Source organism: Marmota monax, unplaced genomic scaffold (genome assembly GCF_021218885.2).
Source record: "Marmota monax isolate L192 unplaced genomic scaffold, Marmota_monax_Labrador192_F-V1.1 WCK01_AAM20220418_F8-fsc00028, whole genome shotgun sequence".
Taxonomy (NCBI): Eukaryota; Metazoa; Chordata; class Mammalia; order Rodentia; family Sciuridae; genus Marmota; species Marmota monax.
The window spans coordinates 12,633,278-12,648,140 of NW_026694779.1; the positions used below are offsets into that span (position 1 = coordinate 12,633,278).

General features: G+C 37.9%; 1 protein-coding gene across 3 annotated transcripts in view; it reads left to right on the plus strand.

Annotated features, from left to right (window-relative positions):
- Cntn3 (contactin 3) overlaps positions 1-14,863 on the plus strand; it is a 332,030-nt gene that overhangs the window by 99,140 nt on the left and 218,027 nt on the right. For all 3 annotated transcript variants that reach the window (XM_046425549.2, XM_058573015.1, XM_058573014.1), the window contains exon 3: positions 9,117-9,243. In XM_046425549.2, coding sequence (XP_046281505.1) covers positions 9,117-9,243 — 127 coding nt within the window. The remainder of the gene's footprint in view (positions 1-9,116; positions 9,244-14,863) is intronic.

The following is a 14,863-nucleotide window of genomic DNA, read 5'->3' on the forward strand; positions in this document are numbered from 1 at the left end:
GCTTTCTTACTTCAAGAGTTTAACATTCACTTAAATTCAGTGATTCAATACACACATATACACAGTGTCCAGCACAGGCACAGGAGTCAGTGTCTATTTTCGCTGTACAGGTGGTTGTTCATTTTGGGAGATGTACACATTTGCTAACCAAGTTTACACCAGGAAGAGAGACTCTTTTTCCGCACTGTATAGCACTAAGAACCAACATATTTCAAGATGAGATAAAGTACGGGTCCTTATTGGCCAACATTATAAGAATGTTAAGTATTGCTTCTCTGCTCCTTGATACCACAGAGGATGTCACAGGTCAGCACATGTGACGATGGGTTTCTTGTCTGTACTACATCTTGGGACCAATAATAATGCTCTTTCCATTTTGAAGGTGATTTTATTTTTGTTCCTTCATTGTCGAAATTGGTTATGTTTGTGAAGAACATGAAGGATATAGCTTCAAGTTATCCCCCATTCCCCTAAAAAATAATAATCTTGGGTACAGGTGGCAGGGGAGGGGTGCTTTTATACTAGGGTCATTAAAACAAAGTTAAGAACCTATTGATTGGAGATGATGTTAGAATAGTAGTTTTTGGTGAGATTAACCAATCAAATAGGATAAAGCAGATTTGATGGAATAGAATACAGTAGAATATGATGGAAAGAAATGGTGTGCTGAGGTCCAGCAAGCAGCAAGATTGGTGTTATTTCAAGAAGCATTTTTATCAGCTGAATGTGTAATCATATACACATGCATGTAGTGTTTGTAGTAAGTGATGTGAAAAGTATTTTTTTTAAATTTTATGTCATGAAAAATGTAAGTCTAAGCAGTTCTGATACGCCTCCTACTCCAGATGATATTTTGGGAAAGATTGTGCTCTGTGTCCTGCTTCTTGGATCCTTCTGCCTATCCCAGCTTACCCCCCCCCCCCCCCCCACACACACACACACACAGTAGTCTAGAAGTTCAAGTGCCGGATCCTTGCTTTGGAAGAGGGAGGTCAATGGTACTTTATACACTCAGACCTGGACAAACAACACTGGCCTCTCCTGAATGAGGCAGGGGTAGGGAAAGGCAGCCTTTTTTCTACTGAATGAGATTACAACTGCAAAATTACAGCAAAATTCAGTCACTAGATAGAATCGCTTCTTAGCCTCTCCATTACCACCAATTTATAATAGGAATTCTTTATTGTATAATTATGTTTTCATAGAAACAATAGCCTTGAATAAGAGTTTGATATGAAACATTCTTTCTTAAACACATGAAGGGAAGTGTGTCTGAGCCCAAAGAGCCTTGACCCAAACTCTTTGGCAAAGAATAGAAACCACAGTTGTAATCATCTCTTTTAGAACCTTGGAGAGCAGTGTACTAAAGAAATATTTCAAAAGGAGTTGATTAATGAACTAGTTTCCCTATCATTGGTGAGAACCATGTAAATTTGTATAGTTCAATCATGCTCAATGAAACTCAGTATAATAAAAGTGGGAATTTAAGTGTGTTTTCTTTTCAAATAAATAGACAATGGATCATATTCTCTTGGTGTGTTGTACACATCATACACTGTAACTCAAAATAACATGCTAATGTTTTTCTTTTTCTTTTTTTCTTTTTTCTGTACTGAGTAGAATTGCTAAGGAACCATCCAGCAAGAAAGGTACAGCAATGAGCTAGGATTTATGAAAGGGCATTAGGCAGTTTCAAATCATGAGAGTTCAAATTTATAAGACAATAGCACAAATTTAAATAAAGCCACAAAGTCTCATGAAAACATGTAAATCTGCAAAAACTTCCACCTGTCTCCTCTCAGACTGTTTTTCACCCAAGGCACTACTTATTTCCTGCAGTGTAACTGAATGGATTAACCTCTTCATTCAATTGTAAACATTTCAACCACCAGAAATATAGCCATTATGGGCTGGGGTTATAGCTCAGTGGTAGAGCACTGATCTAGTGTGTGTGATGCACTGGGTTCAGTTCTCAGCACCACATAAAAATAAATAAATAAATAAATAAAGGTCCATCAACAACTAGGAAAGAAAAAAGAAATACAGGCATTAGATTAAAAATGTGAACATAAAATAGCATGCGTTATGAGAAGTTCTCCTATGTCTGTTTACTGAAATGCTGTATAGATTGAATATTAATCAGTCCAGTAGAATAGATCAAACTTTTCATCAACATCTGCTATTACTTTATTGAAGCAAAGGAAAATCTAGATATTTCAGTGTATATGAAAACCCTTCTATAAACAGATGTGTATGGGGCATGAGCTTTTTTTTTTCTTTTCCTTTACAAGTTGTAATTAAAGGATTTATGTAATTCTTGGTACAGATTTGTCACACTCTGAAAGGTCTCTGTCATTCCAGGAAGGAGCACAGTGTTGTTTGAATATTTATTTTTAGGCTCTGTGAAGCTTAACTGGTCCTTTTCAGTTATGATTGCCTCATTATCAAATGCTCTTCCCCATGTGGTTTCTCTCTGTTTTTGGACAAAGTAGGAAGTGCAGGCTGGGGAAAAACATACCTTGAACTATTAATTTAGCAACTTGAAGCATTACCGCTTTCTATTGTCCAGATGTGTGCCAGGCTCTATCATCTTTTTCTTTTTTTGTAATTTTTTTTCTTGTTATGTGGTGCTGAAGATAGAACCCAAGGCCTCACACATACTGGGCAAGTGCTCTACCATGGACCCATGACCAGTCCAGCCCTTGTTTTTTCTTTTAACCTAATTTTTGAGTAACATTTCTGGGTGTAGGAAACAGATAAATTGATTATTTCTAGAAAGCATTTTATTTTCCTTTCTCATCCTAAATATGCTATATTGCTTCCCCCCATATTTCTAGGTTGTTGCCTACAGTACAACTTTTGCCTGCAGATGGCAGATAAGCACTAGAGGCATATTTTTCTAACCCATGATGTTTGGAGTTATGCTTAATTACCAGTTCCTTCCCATCTTGATTCATGAACTCAAAGGTCTTTGGGTTGGCTTTTCTGTGATATCATATATATAACCTACATATAATATATTTTACTATATAATCTATATCTAATACATATTACATATATAACATAAATATGTAGCATATAATATATGACATCCAATTAGGAACTGTGTGTGTATGTATATATGTATATATGAGGAGTGTAATGTATCTGTATATATTCTACCCCTTAGTTCATAATTAAAATACTGAAGTGACAACTATAAGTACTTCAAAATATGACCTTATTTGGAAACAGGATCATTGCCAAAGTAATTAGTTAAGATATGATCATTAGGGTGCACCTGAATCCATTGGGGCTGGTGTGATTATAAAAGGGAAGGGCATGGAGGGAAGGTAGCCTGAAGAGACACAGAGAAGTTGGCTGTCTCCAAGCCCAGGAGATAGATCTAGAACAGGTCCTTCTTTCCTGGCCCTTAGAAGAAATCCACCCTGCTGATACCTGGATTTCAGATTTCCATCCTCCAGAACTGTAATCCATTCTTGATACAGACTCTAGCTTTGTGCTACTTTGTTTTGGTAGCCCTAACAGATTACTGAATGCTCTTTGGCAGTTTCTCCCCTGCCTTCTCTGTTCCCAGTCAAGAGCTGTGGAGTATTCTGGGAACACTTCCAGTCTGTGTAGCCAAAGCAGGCTCTGGAGGATATAAGTAAGAGCAGGCAGTAGACAGGGAGTGGACAACTGTGTCCACCATGGCCAGCTTTCAACATGCCGCGAGTGTCTGACATTCAAATAAGGCTAAAGAAATGAGTCTTTCCAAGATTGAACACTTTATCATTCCCTAACTTTGGAAGAATATAAGCAAATAAGAATATAAGCATCATCTCCTCCTCCTCCTCCTCCTCCTCCTCCTCCTCCTCCTCCTCCTCCTCCTCCTCCTCCTCCTCTTCCCTCTTCCTCTTCCTCCTCCTCTTCCTCCTCCTCCTCCTCCTCCTCTTGGGATTTTTTGGCTTTATACCACTAATGCCAAAAATGATGGTGTCATATGATTTTAAAATGTTTCTGCATTTAAGAATTATTTGGGGTGGAATGGTTGGGTCTGGAGTACAGATCTCATCTCTTTGGCAGAATATTTATTTCGCTTTCTTTAACCCAAGCTAGTGTTCCTTCTGTTTAGTTTTGACATCTGTATTCCATTCTAGAACCACTTTCTGGAGAAAATCATCTTCAGTAACATTACCTTGCCTTTTAGAATTTGTCCTTTTCTTTGCAAAATGCACTGTTGTTTTTTTCTGATGCAGTTAGGGTGTAAATCAGCAAGGGAAAGTAAGATGGGCTGTCTGTTTCCCTAGGAATTTCAGAGATGACATCACTTGTCTTTTAGGAATTCTATTTATTTTAGTAAAAGCATTGTTACAGCCTGAGATCCCTTGTCTACATTTCTGTCAGTCTTCATGAAAATTGTATGGCATGTGACCATTAGAATTGATCGGCCACAGTTTGATCTTTTACATGGCATTACCTCAGGAGCCCATAAAGCTTGTACTTGCATTCAAAGGCAGTTATTCCTAGTTGCTTGTGGGTGTTTGGGGAAAAAAAATAACACCTTAGGATTGGATTTGGGGACTTATTAGTCCTGTTTGGAAATGTTATATACCCTTTATTTTCCGTCGTAAACTTAAAATGGAGCTTTGGAGCTAGGCTAGCATATCAAAAAAAATGCCCCTGTCACAAAAAGTGACACTTAGTATCCATCTGAATGTTGCGTGGTATCCATTTGGTTAGTCAGGGGGCCCCTTCTGTCCTCACTCACACTCCTTTTTGCTGGTTATGAATATGTGTGTGAATTGCCAAGATTCTCCCCTTTTGAGGATCAAAATTCATTCTGAAGAAAATATTGGATGATTTCTTTCAGATTAGTGAAGACTTCAGAATGTATTCTCTTTAAGTTTATATTGCTGACAAGAGACTAGAACATTATGCCCCAGCATCTCTGAACACCTATTTTATTCTGGTTCTAGCAAGACTGAGTGGCTTTTGTCTTTTTTTCTGAGCATAAAGCACGGACTAGCCTGACACCTTTGATTATTAATTCGTACTTACTTTTTAAGACTCATTGGAGGCTCCCAAGTGCTTGCAGATAGCCTGAGAGCCTCCAGGAGCTGTAAATTTCAGAGTCGGTGGATATGTGCCTCATGGGCTGTTAACTTCAGTGTCATCGGGAAACGCTGGCTTTCAAAACACAGGCTGATGGCTAATTTTCCCCTCTAACTGTATTTAGTGTGGTGTGGATTACTGGAAAGGGAAACAAACCAGGAATGTGAACCCTGGGACTGATTCCACGTATCTCATCAAAAAACCGTTACCATGTTCGGGCTGTTTAATCTCTGTGTCCCACTTCTATGGAGGCCAAACTACATATAAGGTAGGAGGTTAAGTCCAGGAATTAAAATCTTAGCTTTATCAATGACCAGGTTAAAAATAATATCTGTGTTTTGTAGAATTATTGTTTAATTTATCTTATTTGGTTCAATAGTAGAAAAATGTTGAATATCTACCATGCTCTAAGAGCTGGGGATACTCCAAGGAATGAGACAGATCAATAAATAACATGTATTCACCTGCTCCTCAACTTATGCCATATGGGATTAGGTCCTGATAAACCCATTGTGAGTTGAAAGTACTGTGAATCACAACTAGATTCACCTCACTTACCTAGCATTCTGGCTTAGCAACAGGTGCACTGTGGAACAGACTGTCAGCTGCTTCCTCTTGTGATCCTGGGTATTATGGGGCTTGCTATGGCTGCTCAACGTCATGAGAGAGGGTTGCCTCACACATCCCTGGCCATGGAAAGAATGGAATTTATAGTTCCAAGTATGCTTTCTGCTGAATGCACACTGCTTTGACACCAGTGTAAAGTTGAAAGCTGTCAAGTTGAGGTATTGTAAGACAGCACCATTGGTACCCATGTGTATGGTGTTTGTATATGGAGATCCAGCGGAACCGTGAGTTGGACTTGCATGTGTGACTGGTGGAAACACATGAGTAATGACTTCAGATAGGGATTGTCATGTTTTAGTAGAGAAGATGACATTTATGCTAAATTCTGAAGGATTAAAAAGAAAGAAACCACCCATGCAAGCTCAGAGGTGTCAAGAAAGTCAGTGTGACTGAGGAGGAGAAACACAGACAGCATGGCCCGGGTTGCCCTGGTCAGGGAGGCAAAGAGAGTGGTTGCTTAGGATGGGGTCACACCTGGAGAACACTCTACAAAGGTTAGAAAATTAGCTCTTGTCACAATTCTCTCAGAAGGGTCTCAGAAACTGTGTTTCTTATTACTTCACCTCTTGATCTAAAATTAATAGTGGTATCTGGAGGAGAAATGGAGCATTACTTGAGATGTGACTTTTATTAGATGATGACAAGGTGAACATTGGGATTTTTATTGTGGTCACTTGTAAAAAAGTTTATATATATATATATATATATATATATATATATATATATATATATATATATATATATATTTCTGGATTGAACCCAGGGGTGCTCTACCACTGAGTCACATCTCCAGCCCATTTTATTTATTTTATTTTTTATTTTGAAAGAGGTTCTTGCTAAGTTGCTGAGACAGGCTTTGAACTTGTGATTCTCCTGCCTCAGCCTCCCACATTTGGGATTAGAGACATATGCCATCATGCCTGGTTCAGAAAAAATAAAATAAAATAACAGCTTTATCTTGTTCATTTAAAACACCCCTTTCTTATCTGTCCTTCATTTTTCTCCTGTTGATTTCTTTTCCCATCTATCATTTCCAATTTTTTGCATTATGTCAATCTGCTGTTGCTGTAAATCTAACATTTATGAATGTTTGTCAAAAAGATAATTCCATGCCATCTCATAAATGAATAAAATATATAAATCAGAAGTTATCATGATAGGAGAATGTTCAGAAAAAGCTACCATGTTCAACATATTTACAAACAGACATCAGGAGCATTTTCAATTAAGTTGACAAACTCCGTGAAAAGAATTAACTCGTGTATTTTTCTTGTCTATGTGGTAAGCTGGTTGAGGGTGGAGAAACTGAGAAAATGACAGTATCAGTCCTTTTCCATTAGTGGGTATTTTAAAATCCATTTCTTCTGAAGTGCATTGTTTCATATGTGGGAAAAGTGAGTGCTGTTTCCTTGTCTCATTTTCCTTCATGGTCAAGGTCAAGCACAGGGGCTCTGGAAGCTAGCCAGCTGCCTTCTGCAGGTGGGGTGCACATGTGGGGATCCATGTGTGGTGGGGTCACAGGGAAGAGTGCTCTGAGATAGCTGGACTGTGAAACCTGCCCTCAGTTCTGATAGCCACTTTGAGTCAGTGGGGAGGAGCCCACACCACCCTGAACTTGGATAAGTTGCTGAAAGGACTGATGGGATGCACTGAAAGCTATTATGCTCACAATTATACAGGGAAATGATCTATACTAAAATTAGCCCAAGGAAGAGACACACAGGGCAGGGCCTAGAGGATGCACATTGCTAGCCTTGTGTCATCCTCAGGACCTGTTACCCTCCCTGCACTGATGTATGACAATACACCAGCTGTTTCGCCATCCAGGGAAGCTTGCTGAGCTTGATGTTCCCGGTATTCAGTGGGGCTATGGTATGGGGGTATCACAGATGGATTGCACAGTAGTTGAACTCAGTCTTCAGTGCAGTAATACCCTGGGACCCCCAGCCTCTGTCCATAACAGAAAGACTGGCGTGTCTAGGTAACCAATCCTCCTCCCAAGACTACTGCTGGGTTTAGCTGGTCCCAGCATAAGACCCAGTGTGGCCATCCCTGCTTTAAACAAAGATGCCAATCAAATGTGACATAAATTACCTACTTGAAGTCAAGGCCAAAAACCTGAGTTAGGGCAAGGCCAAATTCTTTATGCAAAAGGCAAGGTGTCTTTGCACAAACCAGGGAATCAGTTTATTTTAGAGTGTATAGCACATTCTGAAGTGCTGTGTGAATTTGCTCACATCACCTAAGCATTCTTAGGCTGCTCTACATCCTTTATCTGTGCCTTGGAATAATTGTGGCACTAATTTCAAGGAACATGCTAAAGACTGGAGGACAGATCTGGATATCTGTTGCTCTTTTCAGAATATCTTGGATTATTCTGATTATCATATTGTCACCTTATCATGGATGTGGTGGTGATAAGTATTTTTATTCATGTTTCTGCTGTTTGAAGTAGCACAAATATAAGTTCATAGTTCTGGGGCCTTTGAGGCTGTTGATCTCATTTTCTTTGTCTCACTATTCATGGGCCTTCCTTCTCTGTTACTGTTTACTCTATTATTCACTCTCTGCTTCAATATAAACTCCTCTGCGATTTTGCTGAGCATTCCAAGAAAGGAAAGTAAAGAGCATTTTTTTTTTCTTTTCGCCTGTGAATTTGTTTGTTTTCAGAAATGTTCTGGTAATGATTATACAACTGCCTTAGCATAAGCATTTGGTGAGGGCATTATCTCTTTCCTTTGCAAACTCAGTACAGTGGAGAGATGTTTGGTTCTTGTGTTTATGTGGAAATTCTCTTGAGGATGTTCAAATTCTCCTTATTGTAGTAGGAACTGTTTTTGAAAGGCATTTGCTTAGTGTTATATCCTTTTGTTTAACTTGCTAGTAATGAAATGAAAATCCCACCATATATTGGTTTTCATTCAGTATGGCAAAAATAGCATGGTCAACCTCAAGATTTGCATGCCCAGCAGATTATATAAGAAAAATGATACCCAAGTGTCCAAATGATTTTGAACTTTTTTTTTCACAAGGAGGGTTATACAGAGTCTTGTAATGGTATATTCCCCAAAGAACACTTAGATATAGTTTCTTGTTATAAAAAGTAATTGCTACAGCCTTATTTACAGTTTGAAGTCATATTATTTATATGTTGATGTTTTCAACATGCATTTTTTTTCTTGGAGGTGTCTCTGCACTGTTAAGAGGGTTTGTCTGAGGCTCCTTAACAAACCAGTGCCTGCAGAGCATGGGACCCTGGGGGCAGACAGAAACTGCCTGATTTTTTGGTTTTGAAGAGCAAGCACCAGTTGCTGGTCTTCTTCAATTCCAGGATACAGCCTTCCAATACCTTCTACTTATTGTTGTGATTATTTTCATTTCTCCCACCCACATAGGTGAGCTTCTCCTGCAAGGCCCTGTCTTTATCAAAGAGCCCAGCAACAGCATTTTCCCTGTTGGTTCAGAGGATACAAAAATAACTTTAAATTGTGAAGCAAGAGGCAACCCATCACCTCATTACAGGTATGGTGAAAAGTTTCAAAATGCAAATGAAAAACAAATGTGGCAATTGTGAATTTTGTTGCTTGCATGTATTTATGCTGTCAGTAGGAAGTAGTATGGGAAGCTGCAGTTGTATGACATGTTTCATGCGTCTGATTATATGAACATTTGAATCCATATGTGTGTAATTTGATTGTTCACCTTATGATAAGATTTATCAATTAAAGAACACAGTAGGATCTCTTAAACATGCAGTGCTTCTTCATTTATTTATAGTGCAATTTAATTTATAAGCTTGAATTTCTATGTCATCATTAGGAACACATCTGTTTTGTGAGTAAAATTCAGTTTTAAAGATAATTTAAAATCATAGTTAAAAAATATTTCAGTATCCTTCCTTCCACCATTTTATTGGGCATAGATTTGGAGATATATTCAATGAGAAAAAATAAATATGTAGTTAATAAACCATTTTAATTATTAATGTAGAGTAAGTATATTCTATTTGTTAGTTTTTTATCATGTTAAAGTCTACATTTAAAAGACATAAATAGGGGCTAGGGCTGTAGCTCAGTGGTAGAGCGCCTGCCTCACGCATGTGAGGCGCTGGGTTCGATCCTCAGCACCACATAAAAATAAATAAAGATATTGTGTCCAACTACAACTAAAAATTTTTTAAAAATTAAAAAAAGACATAAATAATAACTTCACTGGAAACCTTCAAGCATCACAGAAAGGTAAAAGGAAAGACAAAAAGAGAATTGATTATCATCACCTTAATATAAAAATATTAGCATTTTGGAGATGATGGTGGGTTATTTGGATGGAATGGATATATTCTTGACTAAATGACAAAAGATAATTGATTTTTACTTTTCGAGGGACATAAGGAAACCCACTTAAATGAAGAAACTGATTATTTATAAAGAGAATATTACAGCTTTGATGTAAGGAACTGCAAAATACAGCCAGGATGTCTTAGGGACAGCAGGTACTGGAGGTGCTACCAGTGTCCCCTTCAAAACTCTGTTGAACTATTCTTTTGATGGGCACCCCCCACCCCAGAACAAGCAGAGCAAGCCGACTTAATCCTGTATGGGTAAAGCTCTGGAGGTTCATAGGAGTCCTCTGGATCTCATGGAACTTCTGCTGCTCATTGTTAAATTGGGTCAGGAATGGGTGAGAAGGTTGCTTCTGGAATTAATCAAGGTCAGTCTCCTTCTGAAATATTCAACAGCATACTTAATGAGCATCTCCTGTGTGTTTCCAACAAAGTAAACCTTAGAATACCAGGTTACTGGTCTGAATTGGCAAAGGTGAGAGAAAGGTTTTCCTGCTTCTCCCTAGAGAAATAAGAAAAGAGGAGATGATGAGAGAGAGAGAGAGAGAGAGAGAGAGAAACCATATTTTAGAGCTAGTTAAATTAAGCAGATGTATGCCCATATTACATTGGTAAATATTTCTTCTTTTGGTAGAAGGTGAACAGATTGATTTAACAAAACACTGTCCTGGAAGTATTTTCTCCAGCATTTTTCTAAGGCATTCTGACACCTTCAAATGCATATTTGTTTTTTCTTTTCAATGGAAGATTGTTCTCATAGATGTGACTCTAAATATGATAAAGGACCCGTGCGAATGACTCAGGTGTGGGTGCTTGTTCACTTGTCACTAAAATTGCATTTCATGACATTCATCTTATGAACATTTTGGGGATAAATGGGTTCAGCTGAAAAATTGACAGGGTACAAGACTTAATCATACAGGAATGCATTTCTAATGAGTGGACTAATTGTGTGTGAATAGTTTGAGCCAGATGTCTTGAGCTTAGAAATCTAGAAATAGCTTTCGTTGTGATGGTGTGTGTGCAGAACAGGTATTTATTGCCGCACACAGTGTGGGTGTTCAAATGCATTGCTTGGGTGCGTAAAATGTTGATGAAGAGGTTTTACATGTGCACACTTCTGTGTCATCATACATCCTGGGATAACATCTTGACATCCATCTGTTTTAATTTAAACAAAATCTGTAACTGAGGCTAGAGTACATGTGACTCAGATTGATTTTTTCATTTTAAGTCTGATTAATGAGGAAATTTAACATTCTGGGTGTTGTTTTAAAACCATCCACTTGTAGCCAAACAGAGTGGACGCTGTCAATTGTAGCTTTAAAGGTTTTCTTGTTAAGATGTCTAACCGATGTAAAATTTGATTTAAACTAAAGCAGTATGATCACTAGAAACTGAGACCTTGAAAGCACAAGCAAAACTCTTTTCATTCTGATAGATGTTAGGCTTTCTTAGAACAGAAAACAACTCTTTGCTATTCATGTAACCTTTATAAGAGATAGATAGTGTCAGTGCACTAAGTGGGTATAGAATAATATGGTTGTATTGTAGCTTTATCTATTTAGATGAGACCTTTGTTTTGGGCTAGCTTTTTATTTTATTTTTTTAACTTTTCCATTTAAGAGTCAAGTAGGTAGTATTCTATATTATGTTTACATTTTCCTAAAGAAGATATACTTGTTTATTCATTTTTTTACTATCCTTCAGATAAATAGTATAAACATATAATAGCAAAAAACCTAAGAAAGAAGAATATGAGAAATTTTTTATGAAGTCAGAGAAAAGATTTTTTTTTATATTTGTTTATAAAAATAAACAGAGAGAAATATAGAAAGATGGATAGGTAGCCATCCCAAGAGGGGACTGAGGGATTCACATGAAAGCATTTGTTAAAAGCAATCCAAACATGCTTCCAAAGATTCAGAATAAAGTTTAAGAGTCTTACAAAAGAACATCCTTTGAAAATCCAGAGCCTGTCTTAGAGACTGAGGCTGACTTGTCTCATGAGGGATCTTGTCTTTTTTATTTTCCCATTGGGCAAAAAGAGCTCTTAATTGGCCATATTAGAAATCTAAAAGTTCAGAAATTCTCAAGAGAAATGACTCATCTTAGGGTATAATTGAGAATTTTATTCCTTCTCTCACATTTCTCCGCCTGAGCCCAAAAGCCTGTATTTAAAGGTTAATTAATGTTCAGTCTCATAGAAACTGCTGGGGGTGCTGAAAGAGGTTACCCTGACGAAGGATGAATACTTTTTCTAAAAAGAATTTTTCTCCTATTTTGCAGGGGATTAGAAATGCCTGGCCTTTGTTGAAAGACCCCAAATGGAAGGATCTGTGGTTCCTTCCGCTGATGCTGTTCAGCATGTAGAGGGACCTCACATTTCAGCTGAGCTGGGGTAGAATACATAAGTACCAATCAGGGAGCAGGAGAGTCATAAATGTGAATGAGGTTGGCCCGCCTGAAGGATAGACATGCTGTGCAGATAGGAAATGCCCACGTTCAGTCACAAGCCTGTCCCGTGGTCCTGCTGCTTCTCACAAACGGCCCCTTGTTACCATCCAGAGACTCTCAGCTTTTAGTGTTAACTCTGCTTTTCTATTGAGACATAAAGTATGATGAAGGAAATAAGTCCTAAGGTTTAATGTGGCTCAGATGGGTTCCAAGCTTTCCAACTTTAGTGTAACATAAGACTTTGGTGCTTTCTGTCCACTATGATGTTCCATAGCCACATGTGGCCCTTTCAGACTTTTAGTTTTTAATAAGTTGTATTAAAATTAATTAAAAACTCACTTCTTCAGTCACAGCAACCTTGTTTGAGGTGATTGGTAGGTATACATGGCTCATAGCTATCCTATTGGATGGCACAGATAGACATGTCTAATACTTCTAGAATGTTCTATTGGACACTGCTGCCCTAGATCAACCTCTGGACCCATAGCACTTCCCTTCAAATATTCTTCCATTTTTTCTCTCTCTATAAAAAAGTGACCAGAATCTCATTCTCATCCAGCTTTAGAGAATAAGTAAACTGTTATTAAGTACAGAGTGAAGAATCTTAGATAGTCAAGTTGTAAGAGCAAAATATGGCTGCAAATTGAGATATTTTCTGGCCTCAGTTTTCTTAAACATGGTTCATATCCTGGAATCACATCCTACACAAGTTTAAATTGGTAAGAGTCAACTAAAACAATTCAGTATAACAAGAAAAATAAAAATAATACATCAATTTCTGCTCACCATGTATTATTCCAAGAGTGGATGGAAGGAACCAGGAATGGATGGAAGGAAGGGAGGTCTGAATTTATTTCTTTTATACACACACCCACACACATACACACAGAGTACTATACATTGTACTTTATATTTCATTCTGTTTTTCTGTGTATTATGTTGATACTATAAATTCCACATATGTGTTATATATATTCCATATATTGAATATATAGTACATACTTGCTGTATAATACATGTAACATATATGGCTTATATGCTACCTAGTGTGTTTCATGTATCATAACATCACATAATACTGAGTAACATTTTTAAGCATAATTTTGATTACTGGCCAACTTGTTCTTACATTTTTTTTAATCACCATGTAAGATCTGCTATCACAGTTATTTTACTTTTATGGCCCCAGGCAAATAATAGTTATTGCTCCTGAAAATTCTCTTAGCCCTTAAGAAACATAATCCTTTCAGTCAGCTCTCAGTCCATTCTCTGCCTCATCCTGAGGCTTATCTTATTTCAGTATCCCGACTTCTCCAGCTTATGAACACCATCCCCACACTCCCAAACAGCCACTGAGAGCAAAGAAACATTGACACGACTGGGATGATTGTAAAAAATAAACAGTATTTATAGTTCCTGAGGCAAACAGCAGATGACAACCTGTACGGGGAGGGTGTTTCAAACTCAGCTGCAGTGTCATCTCTTCCAGAAAGCCTTAGTGCCCTCAGCTCTGGATGACCTGCCCAAGCACCAGCCTGGCCATTGTACTGCATCCTACCAGTACTGAAATAAGCTCTACCATGACCAGATAGGCCGTAACTCTCCTAAAGGTGATGTCAGTGCGCCCCTCATCCTTATGTTACAAGTACTTTAGACTGCTCGATCCATAGCATAGAAAAAAATAATAAGGACTTGGGGACTGGACCATATTTCAGGAGTCAAGAATGTCCTGGAGGATCGGAAGGTCAGAAGTACTGAATAGTTCATTCTGGAAGACAGAGTTGGGATTGAGTCCTCTCTGTTGGCTCATTTCAAGACAGGTTTTCTGCAGGTGTCCAAGATCGCTGCCTAGAACTCCAGGTCCCTTACATCCTCCCATAATCTCCACTGGTGAAAGAGGTCATTTTTCCTGTTAGTGTCTTCAAAAGCCCTGGATCATATCAGAAAAATGTGAGACAAAAACACAGCTAATACTGTCAGCAATCAATACCCAGAAGAAATGTAAAGGTTAGGTTTTAGACATGAAAGGTTGTCGTACAATAAATCATGTTATTTTGTTGTTGTTGTTCTTCTTTCTTGTGTTTTTACAGTGGGGTGAGGAGACAGGATATAATCATATCGATCAAACACAAATATCACATTCACAGTCTTTTTGTTACACTTAACATTTTCTCATATAATTTTACTTTATTTGTATCACTGCATCAAATTATATGTAATAGTGGCATTCATTGTTACATACTTCTGAATGCACATGACATCATTTGGTCAATTTAATTCCTCAGTGCCTTCCCCTCCCCTCCCCTCTAACCCCTCCCTTTCTCTTCTAAGCCAACTGATAAG